The 17,702-nt window shown below is 43.4% G+C and overlaps 1 protein-coding gene across 2 annotated transcripts in view; it reads left to right on the top strand.

The window, feature by feature from the left end:
* The window catches only part of nova2 (NOVA alternative splicing regulator 2), a 52,707-nt gene that overhangs the window by 14,791 nt on the left and 20,214 nt on the right, over positions 1-17,702 (top strand). For both annotated transcript variants that reach the window (XM_053646837.1, XM_053646838.1), the window contains exon 3: positions 14,108-14,274. In XM_053646837.1, the coding sequence (XP_053502812.1) occupies positions 14,108-14,274 (167 nt within the window). The remainder of the gene's footprint in view (positions 1-14,107; positions 14,275-17,702) is intronic.

Below are 17,702 nucleotides of genomic sequence, written 5' to 3'. Positions count from 1 at the left end.
TCTGAGTAATAAGCAATAAGTAGCATTTTGATTATGCATCTTGAATATATTAAGAAGTAAACTGTGATATAGGTTTATGTAAAGGTATTTAGCATGATATGAAATTTTATATTGGCACATGCTGAATGCATATCGAACATTTGTGTTATTTGTTTAACATTTGTAAATCAGTTGTCCAACATGCCACAAGAGTATTATAGCTTTTTACTAAAAAGCTACCTATTACAGAAGCTTCAATGTGAAAGCTTTAGGCACAGTGTGACAGGTCATACAACAGCGGCCTTTACGCGGACATTATTCTTTGAAGGCAGAATAATTACATGACTGCAAGCTTTGATGAAAATCAAATACAGCTATGCTAATCAAGCCATCTGCTTGCCAGGCCTTTTTGGCCTGTGCTTGCTTAGCAATCACAGGATGCAGGGGTCTCATGCGCCCTTCTCTGATTGCGCATTCACTCCAGTGACACTCAGGCTCTTTCGGGTACTGTAGCAGTCATTCCCATTGCATGATGTGTTTGTGAATATATAATCATTTCATAGCTATATCTTGGTTTAGAGCATGTTTAGAGGCATTCAGGGGTTTTTTAATGAGAAAAGCCTCCTACTTCAGTCCAGGACAATGGACAGCTGCATTGTGTCTTGCAGGGGGCCACCTTTCTTTTTAAAACCCAACATGGTGAGTTGCGACAAAGAGGTGCATTGAGGGCAAGCGGTGGGTTTCTTTTGGAGCAGACCCAGCCTCCTAGCATAAGGGACAAAGCTCCCCCTCTGTGCCCCCAGAGCTCCCTAAAAGAGACTGAGTTCCGCAGCTGCCTCCTGCTCCTCATTCTCACCCCCCTCTTCATTTCTCTAATCCCCACTCAATGACCCCGTAACTCTCTCTCCCTCTTGTCTCGCACTCGCTCTGTGCCTTTCTCTTACACACCCACGCCCACAACCACAAACATCCCCCATATCCTACCTCTAGCCCATCAGTCTCTAATGATTCATTTCTCTTTCGGGCGAGAAAGCTGTCAGCTGTCGGAACGTCACCTTCAACATGCAGGCTGTGCGCTTCACTTAATTGCAACACATCAGCTAATGCTAATTATCTTTGACCCCACAATAATGTCAATGTTGTCTGTGTTTATATATGGTTATGTATAAGCCTGAGAAAGAAATGACTTGTACTGCTGAAACAGCTTTGATGAAAAACCAATTCCTTGGATAAGAATTGCCAGGGATGTTGTATTTTTCTTTTTTCTTTTTTGTCTCCAGTTCTGGACTTGGAGGTGGTGTGAGTGTGAAGGGTGGCAGCAAGAGTGGGTAACACAGCTGTTGTTCATGTCAGGATAGCAGGACTTCACTTACATGAGAACTAGAGAGGGTTAATGCCCATCGACATTTCATCTTTTTGTCTTACTGATATGTTTTTTCTGGAGAGGCAAAGGAGGAAAAATAAGCAAAGCAGCTTAAGCATAGGATGTAATAAGTATGAAGCTTGTTCAGACGTTTCAGGCTTGTGATTTGATGCCTTTAAAGCCCATTCTCCTACTTCTGAGTGCATATTCCCTGTATATGTACAGTAAATATTTGCCCTGGGCTTAAAATGTTTGTTCATATTGAATAACAGCATAGCAACATCCCTACACGTCTTTTGTTCTAATGAGAGTATATGGCTCTGCCCTTTCAGACACGTGAAGCTGTAGACACAAAGGAGACAGCTAATTGCTATTTTGCTGATTGCTAATTGCTATTTTCTTACCCAGCCTTCACCAGATTCATTCAAATGCCCCCCAGAAAATGTCCAGCAAACACAGCCAAACTAGGGTTCTTAGAGCAAAATGCAAGCATGTGAACAATAAAGTTGAGCACAAAGACAAATATAGACAAATACTGGTGCCTTTTAGTTTAGGATGCTCATCTCAACTAGATAATGACCGCTGTTATTCCTGATTTTGTAGCCAGTGCTGCAGAAGATGAAGATAGCAGGCCACACGTGCATCTCTGGCATCACAATCGGAGCTTTCAGTCCTCTTTACCCACAGATTCACCTCCCTCTCCCACACAGGGCAGGTGCAGCCGGAGAAGCTGGCTTTTCAGAAGCGCTTTTGTCACTAAAAGCTACCGTCTTCTTCTGCTGTCTGGCTTGCTCAGTGTACTCAATGCCAAATCTCAGGAAAGAGGAGAAAGGCCAAATTTCACTTGTGAAAAGACTCCTACACTCATGCTCTGAGTTAGGAAAGAAACACTTGTGTTCAGTCACTAATGGGGATGCTCCTCATTCCGAGTGGAGTGCTGTAACTCCTGAGCCTGTCACTTCCTGCTCAGAGCCAGGATGATAATGTATGCATTTTGGCAAGTGCCGGTAAATAAAACTGCTCTTGACAGGCAGAGCTGATGAGGGTTTTTTTCTATACATTTTCCTAGCTCAGCCTGAGGGAGCGTGGTCCAAATGTTAAGTATTGTGCATCTCTGCAGTTTTTGTCTGTGAATGCACAGACCTTTCACCCTGATGGTGCCCTCCGGCTCTTTGTGGCTGGATAATGACTGCACCTACATCCCAGCTGAGGTCCTACTATCCAGTAGCACATTACACAGCGTAGGTCCAGGCACTGATACAGTGTGCATGCTGTTCATGGAAGAGCTTGGTTCTCATGCATGTAATAAGGCACTATTGCACGCTCAATATTCAGTCCAATAGCAGGACAGGGCTGAGACTCTTTAGCCTGGGCTTCTGGTCGTGCTTGCTTGTCTCCACAACCTCATTGCCTCACTGAAATTCCAGCTGTACAAAATAAGGAACAGATTGTGTGTATGATGTAAAACGGCAAGCATTCTCCAGTCACCATGGATAAGGTCACTGTTGAAGGCAAAGCTGGGGTGAGTAATGCAGGTCTCAAAAATGAGCAACCTCAGGGCTCACGCACATGTCAGTCACAAGGATCTCAGTCCCAATGGTCCAAGGACCACATCTGTTGATTTCAGGACTGAGAGTGGACTGATCCAGGAGGAGAAGACAGAGGGAGACCACGTGGAGTAGTGACTTTGCTGATGAAAGAGCAGACTGTAAATGGAAACCTGGCTCAGGGTTTAGAGGTGCTGGAAGGTTGTGATAAAGAGCCAGAGCTTTGTACTGGCTCTGTCTGCCAGTCTGGCTCCCTTTCCCAGCCTTGTGTGTATGACTCACTGCAAGTCCGGATCCGAGATGGAGAGAGAACGCGAAATGCTGGACTCCACATGAAGAGAGTGGCCCCGTTATGTAGCCTGCTTTGGAGGTAGAAGAGCTCATGCCAATGATTGAGTTTGGCTGTCCCCCAGACAGGCAGTGTTTAGACAACTTTGACAGACTGTGGGTGAGGAGGGACAGGTGTGTGTTGGGTTCGGAGCACTTGTGTGGAACCCAACACCACCATTGGGAAATGCACTCAACAAGCTGAGGACAGCGAGGGAAAAGCATCAAGATCCAGCAGAAGGGAGGGAATAGTGGTACTTCCCCCCACCCCTTCTATACTTTCACTGCAGGGATCTTATCATGTACACAAGCAGGAATGTTAGCCTTGTACTCACCCAGGAGAGAAGTCATTTCCATTTCAAAAGTGCAAATCAGTGCACCATCCATTACCATCACAATACAAACAAAGATTTCCTCTTTTTTTTTTTTTTACTGTCTATATGATCAGCAAATGCATGGCTCATCTCATTGCTTTGAAAGGAAATCTCATCACATGCATCATGTTAGCAGTGTAGCTGTTTTTGGAAGCAATTAGCAACTGCATAATTATTAGGAAAAGGAGTCCCAAATATGGTGCTCTGAGTAAGGTACAATGGTGGTTTTCCCAGTTGAAGGCCTAATTGTACATTATGAAGAAATAAGCAAAGTAGGTTACCAGATGTTCTTCAGTAGGTCTGCTTTTGACACTGATTTTTCTTTTAACTGGTGCTCTAAACGCAAAATTTTATTAGCAGAAAGTATTTATTGGACTCTCTCTCTCTCTCTCTCTCTCTCTCTCTCTACTTGGATACTAATTACCTCAGATTTTGTACAAATTGGGCAGCCTAAATTATGAGTATAGGCTTCTTGGAACAAATTGCATGCACTGCTGGTTGCAGAAATCCTTACTTAGGAAACATAAGACGACATTATAATAGCTGTTGAATGGAAATGTGTGTGTTTTTGTACTAGACACCAATTACTGCTTATAAGACAGCAATGTTCTCTCTTTCTAAAAAAAAAAAATGTATTTTAGAAGCTTCTTGATTCACCTGCGGAGGAAACAGTGATGTATTTTTCCAGATCGGTCCAGGTTGAAGTAGACAAGTGCAGAGTGTGATCTGTGTTAGCAGGGATCTAAAGGCCCTGGAGGAGGAGCCCAGCTGTGGAGACAGGCAGTGTGAAGAGAGAGTCTCAGCATGTTCCTTCCTTCGTCCTGCACACACACGCACACACTTTTCTGTCACTCCACAACTTGGGCAGACTGCTTCATTATTCATACAGAGCAGGGAGGGATCTTAATTAGGTCGCTGTGGATTAGGATGGGGTACTGGAGTACAGTGAAGCAGACAATGGCTCCTCCTCCTTCTGTTCCTCAGCCTAATGCCAGATAGGACATCAGTCACTGTCGGAATCAGCTGTGCTGACCAGGAATTCACACCAGCTGCATTTATCATACAGATCTTCAGAGAACGCAAATAGGCCAGGGAATGTACGTTCGTTGTCCATAAAACAAACGTGTGTGTTCATGCATTTGTAGATTCCCAGTTCCTCGTCATTCCCAGTGCACCATACTCAGATAAGTGTTCAGTTGTAACCCTAAAAAATCAGTAGGCTACATTTTTTTTATTGGTTATGGTAACTAAATATGGGCAAGTAAACCTGCAAGTACATGTAAGTTTATTGGCTATGAAATAACACTCTGTCTAACAAGGAGTGAAAACTAAAGCATCTATGGATTTTACAACTTATCTATGTAATACTGCAAAGTAGCAGTGAAGGTTCCATTTATACATTATTATTATTATTAGTAGTAGTAGTAGTAGTAGTATTGTCGTTGTTATTATTATTATTATTATTATTATTATTATATATTATAGTCATAAATCAGGGACTTATTAATATTTACATATAAATATTTATTAGTACACATCTCATGGATGACATTGCAGATATATTGAATGTTGCAAATGTGCTCATAGGGGTTCAGGTCTCATGCTGGACTGGTATGTAGTGCTTTAAAAAAAGTTTAATAAATAATTAATTGATGAATAAAGTTACGTTCCATGATATTGTCACGATTCCCCCTTGAAGCAGCGCACTCTAAGCGCGAATGCGCGAGCACCTGCTTTCCCGTTGTTGACCGTAGTGACATCTGGACACGTGTGTTTTGTTTATGTTTCTGTCATGTCTCCTCCCTGTTCTGTCATTGGCTGGGATTTCACGTAGGTCTGTATTGCTCTCAGCTGCTAGCAGTTTAGACGCTGATTATGTCCGCATATATACCGCGCGCCTCCCAGCACACAGGGCGGATGATTAATACTTTAGAGTTAGTTTAGTTCGTAGCGTATTCATAGTCACGGTCCATGTTTAGAGTTAGTTTAGTTTGGATCATAGTCATAGTCACGGTCCATGTTTAGAGTTAGTTCGCGCTGGATTATCCGCTTCCAGTCCCTTGTCATAGTTCGTTTCTTGTTTTGTTTATCGACCTAGATTCCTGCCTTGCCCCGTGTATGCCTGTTTGCCAATCGTCTGACCTCTTGCATGTTTGTGGATTACGTTTTGGATCACGTTTTGGATTTGTCTGCCTGTCTCTCTTTCTAATAAACAACTGTTCATCCGGCACTTGCATCCGTCCTATCTCTGCTCCGTCATGATTCGTGACAGAATCTTCCGCCAAAACATGGATGCAGCAGGAGAACGGAGGAGACGCAGAACCCGGAAGTCAACGCCAACCGTCCCCGCTATGGACTCCGTCCACTTCCCACAATGGACATTTATGGAGCTTCCTGATCCATTTGACGGATTTTTCGGTGCTCCTGAATATTTTCTGGTAGACTGTCAATACTATTTCGCCAGCCCGTTAGACCCTAAGCCAGAGGAGAAGCAATGGCACCGATTCATGTGGTCCCGGTTCTTTGGACCGGCCCGTCAATGTGTGCAGCTCAAACTGGATAAGCACTGTAGGAACCTGGACAGTGTAGAACAGTTTGTGGGGGAATTCATGGTGCGATTCGGGAGTCCGGAGGCGAAGGACGAGCTAGAACAACTTCTCAGGGGGGTAAGTCTGGCAGGCGAACCTGCCCTGCCATTTACCTACTACTACAGGCAACTTCATGCAGAGCTCAACTCTGAAATCCAAGTCAAGTCTCAAGTCCCTGAGATCCAAGTCAAGTCTCAAGTCCCTGAGATCCAAGTCAACTCTCAAGTCCCTGAGATCCAAGTCAAGCCTCCAGTCCCTGAGATCCAAGTCAAGCCTCCAGTCCCTGAGATCCAAGTCAAGCCTCCAGTCCCTGAGATCCAAGTCAAGCCTCCAGTCCCTGAGATCCAGGTCAAGCCTCCAGGCCCTGAGATCCAGGTCAAGTCTCCAGTCCCTGAAATCCAAGTCAAGTCTTAAGTCCCTAAGGTCCAAGTCCCAGTCAAGTCTTAAGTCCCTAAGGTCCAAGTCCAAGTCCAGCCTCACGTCCCTGAGGTCCAAGCCAAGCCTCACGTCCCTGAGGTCCAAGCCCAGCCTCACGTCCCTGAGGTCCAAGTCCAGCCTCACGTCCCTGAGGTCCAAGTCAAGCCTCACGTCCCTGAGGTCCAAGTCAAGCCTCACGTCCCTGAGGTCCGAGTCAAGCCTCACGTCCCTGAGGTCCAAGTCAAGTCTCACGTCCCTGAGCTTACGTTCAAGCCTGCTGATTCAGTTGACCAAGCTCTGCTCACGCCCCAGTCTGCTGACACGCCCAGCCAAGCTCTGCTCACGCCCCAGTCTGCTGACACGCACAGCCAAGTTCTGCTCACGCCACAGTCTGCTGACACGCACAGCCAAGTTCTGCTCACGCCACAGTCTGCTGACACGCACCGCCAAGTTCTGCTCATGCCCGAGTCTACTGACACGGCCACCCAAGCTCCGCCCATGCCCAAGGTTCACCTGGTGACCTCAGAGCCTCAGCCTCCCTGTTCAGCTGAGGTCGTCGCTCAGCCTCCCTGTTCAGCTGAGGACGTCGCTCAGCCTCCCTGTTCAGCTGTGGACATCGCTCAGCCTCCCTGTTCAGCTGAGGTCGTCTCTCAGCCTCCCTGTTCAGCTGTGGACGTCGCTCAGTCTTCCTGTTCAGCTGAGGTCGTCGCTCAGCATTCCTGCTCCATGGCAAATATCGTTCCCCCCTTCTGCTTCGAGGAGACCCACGCTCCTCTCCCTGGCCGCACGGAGACCCACGCTCCTCTCCCTGGCCGCACGGAGACCCACGCTCCTCTCCCTGGCCTTACAGGGGACTTCGCTCTGCCTTTCAGTTCAGCTGGGGACGTCGCTCCGCTTTCATGCTCCGACAAGGACGTCGCCCTGCTTCCCTGCTCTGCCGAGTACAGTGCTCTGTTACCCTGCTACACTAAGGACGTCGCTCCGCTTCACTGCGCCGCCAAGAACAGTCTCCTGACTTTGCCTGGGACATTCAGTCCAGGGGGCCGGGTCCGCCAATTAAATGGGATGACTCATGGCACTCCGGGAGGAGTGCCTTTGGGGGGGGGGGGGGGTTCTGTCACGATTCCCCCTTGAAGCAGCGCGCTCTAAGCGCGAATGCGCGAGCACCTGCTTTCCCGTTGTTGACCGTAGTGACATCTGGACACGTGTGTTTTGTTTATGTTTCTGTCATGTCTCCTCCCTGTTCTGTCATTGGCTGGGATTTAACGTGGGTCTGTATTGCTCTCAGCTGCTAGCAGTTTAGACGCTGATTATGTCCGCATATATACCGTGCGCCTCCCAGCACACAGGGCGGAAGATTAATACTTTAGAGTTAGTTTAGTTCGTAGCGTATTCATAGTCACGGTCCATGTTTAGAGTTAGTTCGCACTGGATTATCCGCTTCCAGTCCCTCGTCATAGTTCGTTTCTTGTTTTGTTTATCGACCTAGATTCCTGCCTTGCCCCATGTATGCCTGTTTGCCAATCGCCTGACCTCTTGCATGTTTGTGGATTACGTTTTGGATCACGTTTTGGATTTGTCTGCCTGTCTCTCTTTCTAATAAACAACTGTTCATCCGGCACTTGCACCCGTCCTATCTCTGCTCCCTCGCGACTCGTGACAGATATAGCACATGTGAACATTAATACACAACTGATATTCAAAATATTCAGCGTACTCTCTATCAAACATTCTCTGGAGCTATTCTGAAATAAATGATAGCTCTTCCCACTGGACAGTACAAACCAGTGATCCAGCATTATGTCGTTATTTCCTTAGCCAAGTTTGCCGTACCATAAAGCAGTACTCATGCTGAATTTGGCTCCCCTTCTTTCTGAAGAGATATTTGGTCCACAGTCATCATTTGAGAAAAGAAAAGAAAAAGCCCAGTACAGCATGCCAATTTTCAGCAGTGTCTGATAGCATTTCTATTAAGTACTAAGTTCTGTTGTTGTTGTTACTGCTACTGTTTGTGTTTACTGCTAACACTAGTGACACATGGGAAATAATAGGGACTTTAATGGCTGTAGAGGTAACATTGACGTCCAGAAAGAAAACCTGCAAAAATCTGCAAAAACACTAACTATGTAAATCCAAGTCACAAGTTAAGAAGCATTTCTAAACTAAACTAAACGAAAGAATTTTTAAATTAATGCATTATCCTTAATATGGCTAAATAGGTTTTTTTGCTGCAGTTGAGTAACAGTCTACTGTCAAATTCACGTATGTGCAGAATAGTCCAGATTTATTTACAGTCGGCATAGCAATGCCTGCAGTCATGCCACCACCCCACAACCTGCAGAGAATTATGCATTAGAAATGGACACAGACACTCAACCCAGGTACAGCAAGTTCTTTATTATATTACAACCATACTATGCTCTACGGCACTGTCTGGTTGTAATGTGCACAAAAGGTACACAAGTTGAACAGAAAAGAGAAACCCTGTATGACTTTGACATCCACCATAGCAGCAGATTTACTTCCTAGACTCCCTCCTTCTTAAATGTGCAAAACACTCCCATCTGGTCTCGGCACTTTTTAAGTCACTTCCTCATCAGGCAATGAGTCACCTAAACACTCCCAAATTTACACGGTTACATGAGGGGAAACGTCCCTCACGTGCCATGTGTTCGCTCACACTTTAGTAGTAAATTCAGATTGTATATTTTATGACTGTTATTTTTGAAAGTGCCATGTATGGACCAGGCTACCAGGATAACTGGCCATATAATGAAGCATGTGTGAGGCAGTGGAAAGACCCCTTTCCTTTCTTTTTTTTACGAAAAGATTTTTCTTTTTCTTGTTTTTTTTTTTTTTTTGGTCTTTTTAACCATTACACGTATTTTAACCATTACATGAATCTCTTAATATTTTTTGTTGTACTTTTCATGGCATTCTTGTCTCCTTCTGACCTTGCTCTGTCTATCTTCAAACCTCCCAGCAGAGTGTGAAGTCAGGTTTTGAATGGATGAGAGAAAGAGCATGCTTGTGAGTGAAGATGAAGGCAGTTACACAGTTATGATTCTCCAGCTGTTTCCTACCATGGGCCCCATGTCGACATGTAGGTTGTGTGTGGGAGGGGGGCAAGCTGTTGTGGGGGGTTCAGGATTAGGTTAAACTGAAGAGAGAAGTCATGGGGAGGTAGGGACATGAAACTCTCAATAAAACTGACATCACTGAATAGGAATTCACCCTTTCTTCCAAGGCTTTTGTTATTCTTTGGAGACTTTCTTATCCTTCCTGCACCGTTCTCCTTGTCTGTTGCATGGGGCAGGAAAAGCTGTGCTGCACAAACGAACACAGGAACAAAGTAAAGTTCAGAGAATCCTTTTTCCTCTCTCCTAAATGAAAGTCTGCAGTCCAGTCTAGTCAGCTGAAGCGTTTGCATTCACAGGGGAGCACAAAAGTCAACTGACACATTAACTACATGATCAGTTTCAAAGACATAAAGTGATTTGCGTGGAAACCATTTGCAAACTTCTTTAACATAATGACATAAGCACATGCAATGCTGCCTCGCTGTCACTGCCTTGCATGCTGCCTCTCTACTTTGAATAATAACACATTACATCATCTGCAGCTGCCCCACAATATTTTCAGGGGGTTTGCCAGTTGCCGTGGTGATGGAGCTATGTCATAGGGCCTGGACCGCCCCGACCTCCCCCCTCCAAAACAACCAAACTGCATCACACATGCACGTCCCTGTTTTCAGTGGCCGTCTCTTACAGGACCCATCTGGTTAGTAACTACAATCAACTGGCTTGTGTTGGGCAGACAGGAACATACAAGGGGAAGGGTAATTGGTTGTTGTTTTTTTCAGGCCCCTCCTCTTTCACAGTACCTCCTGCAACTTTCTCATGTCTGATTCGAATGCAAAGCCAGGAAACATCTGCAAACTTGTCCAAGGGCAGGGTCCTATGCTCCATAGGGCCTGTGGGCCTCAGTTGGAAGACGCTGAAGGAGGCGATTACGTATCATGTTTCCTGGACACACCATTGACTGTGTATCTTCAGATACAGACAGCTCTTCCCTTGGTTCCAACAGTTGCTCTCATCTGTTATGCTGCACATGGCAGTGTAATTGGTTATTGAGTTTTCTGTGGTTATATCTGTGGTTTCAGTGCCCTGTCAAGCCACTGATCGATCCATCTTCCTGCTTCCTCCACTGAATTGGGATGTGTAGTGATCAGCACTTTTCGAATGACAGTTGTCTTCTGTCTCTAAGGACAGACTTTTAGGAGCACACTGTGCAAAGGAGAGCATGGTGTTAGCAACAGAGCCAATGAGTCACTGTGGGAATTTATTATGACTAATTGATCTCATCTCATCTAGAAGTACTACAGTGATTCTTGACTGTCCTGTTTCCATTTGAATATTCTCATTCTCCGAGTCCTAGCATGCTGCATGAATAGTGCCCTGTAAAGTTATAGTCAGTGATTTTTATGAAATTGAGCTGAAGTTAGCTGTTTTTAAACTAAAAAAAATTCTAATGAATTCAGCCATACCCTTAGTGTTCCCTCCAAAAGTCTGCTTCTAAAACACATGCCTAGGTTAGAATGCATGAATGTCAATACAAGGGGCATTTCAGTTTTACAGGTAACATGATTACCTTATATTCATTTCGATTTTACACCATTTTCTGCCAACTTAGCAGTACCAATTTCTCACTTATTAGTTAGTATCACTGCTACCGATTGTGAAGGCCAGTATGGCCATCCTTGGAGACACATGATGTTATCCACTTCAGCTTTCTGAACTACTGCTGATGCAACCTCTCAGGGCAACTGAACATGTTTCCTTTTACATGAGCTCATGGGTGTCCGTGACATGGTCTTGGTCGGGACATGGTCTTTGTCGGGATTCAAGCTCGCAATATCCAGTCAATAAGGCAGACATTTTGTTGTTTTGCCATTCAAAAACCTCAGAGATACCTTCATGTCCTCCCTGGTTGAATGTTAGTGGTCCACATCATTAGTCCCCCCACCCCCTCCATTTACAGAGCCCATGGCAGTACAGAGACCAGGGTTTTTCCATCTATGGTGATATTTTATTGAGAGCTATGTGAATTTAAGGAGAACTTCCTCAACTATTACAATATTAATTGTATGTACTTAACAGTCACTGGCCCCACCTTAAATGGGTGCAATAAATATCCAATATCATAATGATTCACAAGCTCTTTGGCCTGCTGTATCTCAGTCCTCTAAGATGCATCTCATTTTGTCAAGAACACTTTAGAATTTTGATTAATTATAATGAGTGTTCAGTTATTCTAACAATATTTGTTATAAAATGTTCCCAGTTGCAGGAATAGTGAAGTGGCGGTCCACATAGACCCTGCAAGATAGGAATGTATGACTCACTCAATTAACAAATCCACTAAAACAATTTACCATACAGCCACGGTGGCATTCCCTAGCTGACTGTATAAAACCCATGAACTGGTCAATACCTTTTTCTAGGCCTTTTTTCATACTGTGCCTGAAGCAGATGATATTTCCTTATGTGAGAGTTCCACACATGCTGATGTATATCAGATGGGGTTGTAGATGAATATGTTGGACTGTCTCTACTCCTGGAAGGTACATCTTGATGAATGGGGAGTACAAAGCTGAGCCAAAAGTCCACACTGTCACCCACAGGACTTGTATCTGTATTCAAATTTTACAGCTGAGATCCATCTGGATGGCTTTTGCACACTGTCCAGAGCACATTGCTGATAGATTCAGCAATATGGATGGATAACTGTAGAGACAGGGCTTTTCCCACAATTCATAGTGCAATAGTGCACTGTGTGGAATAGAAATCCAATCTTTGCCACAATGTGGCACTTCTGTAGAGATGGAAGATCCCCGCTGACCTTCTCATGCCCCTCAGTGCCATCTAACACACTCACCCAGCCTGCCAAGTCCTTTTATATCAGGCTGTCAACACATCAACATTAAATAGAATATAAACATGCTAACTATGATAGCACATTTATGTTAACGTTTAACAAACTAAGAAGTTTCGCTGTGTTTGGCTGTGATGTGTCTATGGCTGTTTCTGACATGGTGTCACTTTCCAGCATACCCCTTCTCAACTTGCTGTCAAAACAATAGTGGTCTCTGCTTCAGTAATCTGCCTCCCTGATTGGTCTGTCCCAGATTACTCTTGGGCCACCAGCTGTCAGGGGCTTAGCAAAGCTTTCTTTTCTCTTTTTTTATGAACATGAACCATGAGTGTGATATTCCTTCAGTTGGGTTTATTTATAGTAGTGCACCATCTAGCAAGGTGGGACCCCGACCCAATCACATTCACTGCAAAAAAACAAAAAAAACAATGGTAGGCTAGAGGAAGTCGGAAGCCCTAACTGCACAGTGCTGATAAGGGCCCATTTGCATCCCACCCTCCCAGAGGCCTAGAGAGTTTCTGGCTGAGGATTAGTTTATGGGTTTTTGTCCCTCACTCTAATTCACTCTCTCTCTCTCTCTCTCTCTCTCTCTCTCTCTCTCTCTCTCAAGATATCACACACACACTCATGTCTTTAGTGTTCATTGTTGTGTTTTTGGAATCTAACGCCCACATCCTTGGCTGCTTTTGAAGCATGGGTGACACTTCGTTATCCTCTCATGTAAACCCTTCATTTTGAAATGCAACCAGAGGCCTGGAGTTTTCACTGAAACAAGGCATGTACACTGTTTGCATTCCACTGGTGACACACTCCTGCTGACCATTAAAACATGTTGAGAGCTGATATCAGACCAGAATTAATTAAACTTGGAAACTTGGGCATCTATCTAATGGAAGACCATCTGTGACTGCCTAAAATAGTAGCACTGTTAATGCAGCTGCTTTCAGAAGTCTAGTGTGCATGTACACCGATACATAGTATGTACATGTGCACATGTCTTAACTCTAGATATTTAGTCACTAACAGGGAACTATAAATCATATCTAATTGCGTGCCTGGATTTGCACAGTGCCAGACAATAGATTTCTTTTTCTAAGCCTATTTGATAACCTGTCCTATGCTGGTTATGCCACAAATATGGGAAAATTCATGACGTGTAACCTTAAGTAGATTTCTCTGCTAAGGTTGATTGTGAAAGCGTGTAGTAATTGAAAATACGCTACATCACTGTGCATACAACTCCAAAAGCCATTAAGACCAAGAACATGCTGAACACCAGTAAATCGTTGCCATTTGGAAAGTATTCCTGTTATTGCTGACTAACAGGCTTACTGAATGATAATTCATGGCAGGATACATTTTATTGCAGTGTAATAGCAACTCTGGACGAGTTGTGAAACTTTGGAATTGGAGGACTGAAAGTATTAGGAGCCATAATGTAATTTCCATAGAAAATTTCCCATGACTATCTTTTTTTTTTTGCTTTCTTTTTTTTTTTTTTTTTACAGATTGGATGGAATTCTGTGTCATTAATTGGTTTAATTAAAAAATGCATCCCTCATTCTCTGTCTTTGGCAGGAACGACTGAGCGAGTGTGTCTGATCCAGGGCACTGTGGAGGCCCTTAACAGTGTCCATGATTTCATAGCCGAGAAGGTCCGGGAGATGCCTCAGAGCGCCGCCAAAACAGAGCCAGTCAGCATACTTCAGCCACAGACCACGGTCAACCCAGACCGCATCAAACAGGTGAGGCGTTGCATCCTCAGGTCATGCTCCCTGCCCATGACACTGACACTTCCTCTTCCTGTTTCTTTTGCATCTCAGAAGAGCTCAGTGCAGCACAGGATAGACAGCCTCAAAATAAAAAAAAACCTTGAAGCTATTAGGCATCGTGTAGCATGTTATCCTGAATAAAGTTTCCTTGTGCTCATTTCAGGATTCAGATGTATTTGATTTAGAAGTTCTAATTGGGATGACCATAGACCTGCTAACATCTGCCAATAAAGTCTTGTAATCATCTCGTAAACACATGGAAGAAAATCAGGAGCGACATTTTGATCGCATTAACTCACATTGTAAAGCTTGATGTACTCAGTTATAAAATGAACCGGTCAGAATGGCCTTTTGTATTACAAACAAATGCACAAAGATTGCGATCGCATGGCTCGATTATACACATCATTGATTGTGTTCCAGCTGTTTAAGCAATTATTACCACTAGTCAACTTCTCGATTATGCACCATCGATCCTGTAGACCACTGCATTGTTTTCAGCACTGATTGCACTTGCTTATTTCTCTTTCTCTTTATGAAACTGACCTCAGGCGAAAGAGAGCAGGGTCACTATTTATGCATAATTTAAAACAGCGATATGCTTATTCCCACAACCGTAATTCTCTCCTGAGCGCCTCGCTAACACCGCTGTGTTTTTTATACTTGTGTTGCAGTCTCTGCAGAGCCATAACCTGGATTCATGGGTGAAAAGGGAGGGCGGGGGGATGTAGGCTGTCTGTTTCTGCGTAGTTGTCGTTCTATTTATTAATGCGTATCATTTACAGGAGTTATCAGACAGGCAACAAACCTCTGCACTGGTGCGATGGCGACTCTACTGTCTCTTCTTCTCCTCACACAGCCACACAGCAGCCATAAGAGGGCACACCGTGTATTTGTATGCACATTCGGTTTTACAGCTTCATAATATAACCATGCACAGCATTACACAATGTTGCTACCATTGATTTATATGATAGGATAAACGATCAAATGGGCATTACTGTGATAAATAATACTGAACACATTTGCAAACTGGTGCTTTGACTGCCAGACGGTGGGGGTGGACCAGCAACAATAACGCTGTTTGATCCAGTTTCTGTGTTACCTTTTTTTCTGCACATATTGTCAGAAGCACGGCTGTCGTGGCATGTGTCTCATTACTGCAGGCCCCAGGGGGCACACTGACCGAGGGATGTAAGATAAGATGTGAAGCCATGTTAAACAACAGCTGCCAGCCTCCTGAAAGGATCGACAGCCACTAATCTTGCAGCCAAATGGTGGTAGGGCATGAGGACAGCTAACACCAAACTTCATTTAAAGCTAATACTGTGACAGGACCGCCTCCTCGTGCCAACACAACAGCATGCACAGTGCGAACATACTATGGATGTGATATGACACATGACAGATCATGATATTTCCTAAATGCTAAATCATTTTGGTGATCATAATCTGATGATCATCAAAATCATACTAAAAGGTTACTGATGCATTTAAGACACAGCAAAGTGTCAGTATTACTTTATTTAAGATGGAATGTTTAACATTATTGAAAAATGTAAAAAAAAAAAAAAAAAAAAGATAAACATATGAGCATTGCTGCACATTTTCTCTCATTATTCTCACTAAATCAAAATGTGACAATATATAAATATACTTTATTCTGCAGTTTGGAAATGCTTTCATATCACTTCGAATTCTCTAGCCTGCTAGCTAATTGCCACTAAACTAGCTAGCAGTTCTCACAGGTAGACACAATGGATTTCAGTATGTGAGCCTCAACGTATATTTCCACATTCTCAGCAATTTATAGCTAAACCTGTCCAAATAAACCAAAGACTGTCAAAATATACAATTTTGTTAATCACTGACATTAGTTAAGTTAGCAGGGCTGCTACGTAGTTGCTCCTGAAGTACCTCACATTTGTCTCGGGTAAAAAACAAGTCGGATTTCTGTATCTGACGCTCAGTTTGCAGTGTCATATTCTCAGCAATTTATTTAACAGTCAAACATATATCATTATTCTGATTACTATTTTTTCCTAACTTACATCAGCTAGGTTAACTTAGCATGCAGGTTCTGTGGTTAAAAGTTCGAATTAGTGGCTTACTGGACCAGGATAAAGCTGTTGAGCCTGAGCTGATTTTGTGATATTACACACTGAACTCATTAATAATGCTCCCATAATAAGCTTTTCATGTAAGTACTTAGAAAGTTTAAACATATAAAATTGAACATTTGCACAATGTGAACACTTTAGACCCAAGACCTGTCAGTGATGTTTTCAGTGATAATTGTATATATGCATAGGACACAACCTTTTACAATATACAAGAGGATTTTGAGTCACATGGTTTGTTTATATTATGAAACATGGGATAAATCTTTGTGATACCTGTTTTAGAAGTTTGTCGATGTCTGTTAATTTATTACCTTTTCATACTTTATAAAAGTCTGTAAACATTGTTGAATAGAATAGAGAAGGCTTTTGAAGTCATCATTTCCCCCCCCCAGTCTAATACATATTTCAGTTTGCAAATGAAAGTGGACAATCTCTTCTCCTGTTTTCTTTGAATGTCGTTTTCAGACAAGGTAAAGGAAGCGATTTTAAGGAAAGGAAATCGGCTGCATTCATGACAATTTAAATGCAGCCCAGAGTTCTACTCCCATTTTCCCTCTGCCATTTACTCTCACCCGCCAGTGGTTCCTTGGTGGAGGCCGAGTTTCCTTTGACCTCTTCCTCACTAATGCAACACCTGCTTCCCACATCCTGTTGTCGCCTGCTCCCTACAGGAAGTGGCCTATAAATGCACAGGAAATCAGGAGTCTCCATGCTTCTAAGTCAGTTCTGATTGCACTCCCTGGGGGAGCATTTGTGGAAAATTCTTATTTTTTCTCACAAGACAGGACAATTTCTTCTTAAAACTCGTTTAGTTTTAAGAAATGCAATAATATTCAATGCTCAAGGACCTATGGCATGATTTGAACAGTTTGTGAATGTTTTCAGGAGGGAGAAGTTCTATTACTATATATCTTATAGCATGAATATCTAATCAGACATCAGTTTCAGAACACCTTAAATATCAGTACATTGAATTTGTATTTCAATTTGAAATACTAAAAAGTGTAGTGATTGTAACAAGAACAGGCCAGTATGGTCATTTTAATAAATGTTATATATATCAGAAATATACATAATCCCCACTGTATTAATGTCTCAACATTGGATTGATACTGATGGTTGGGGATTGACTTCAGTGGTGTTGCTATTTGCTACTTAAACCACCATTTCCCTCTAGATTCCACCAAACACTAGCCTATTTAATTATCTTGCATCTTGAATCTAATAAGAGTTCTCATTGGAGCGAACACACACACACACACACACACACACACACAC

The sequence above is a fragment of the Ictalurus furcatus genome, chromosome 17 (genome assembly GCF_023375685.1).
Source record: "Ictalurus furcatus strain D&B chromosome 17, Billie_1.0, whole genome shotgun sequence".
NCBI classification, from domain to species: domain Eukaryota; kingdom Metazoa; phylum Chordata; class Actinopteri; order Siluriformes; family Ictaluridae; genus Ictalurus; species Ictalurus furcatus.
The sequence above is the reverse complement of the archived record's forward strand: the minus strand, read 5'-3'. Positions and strand labels throughout refer to the sequence as shown.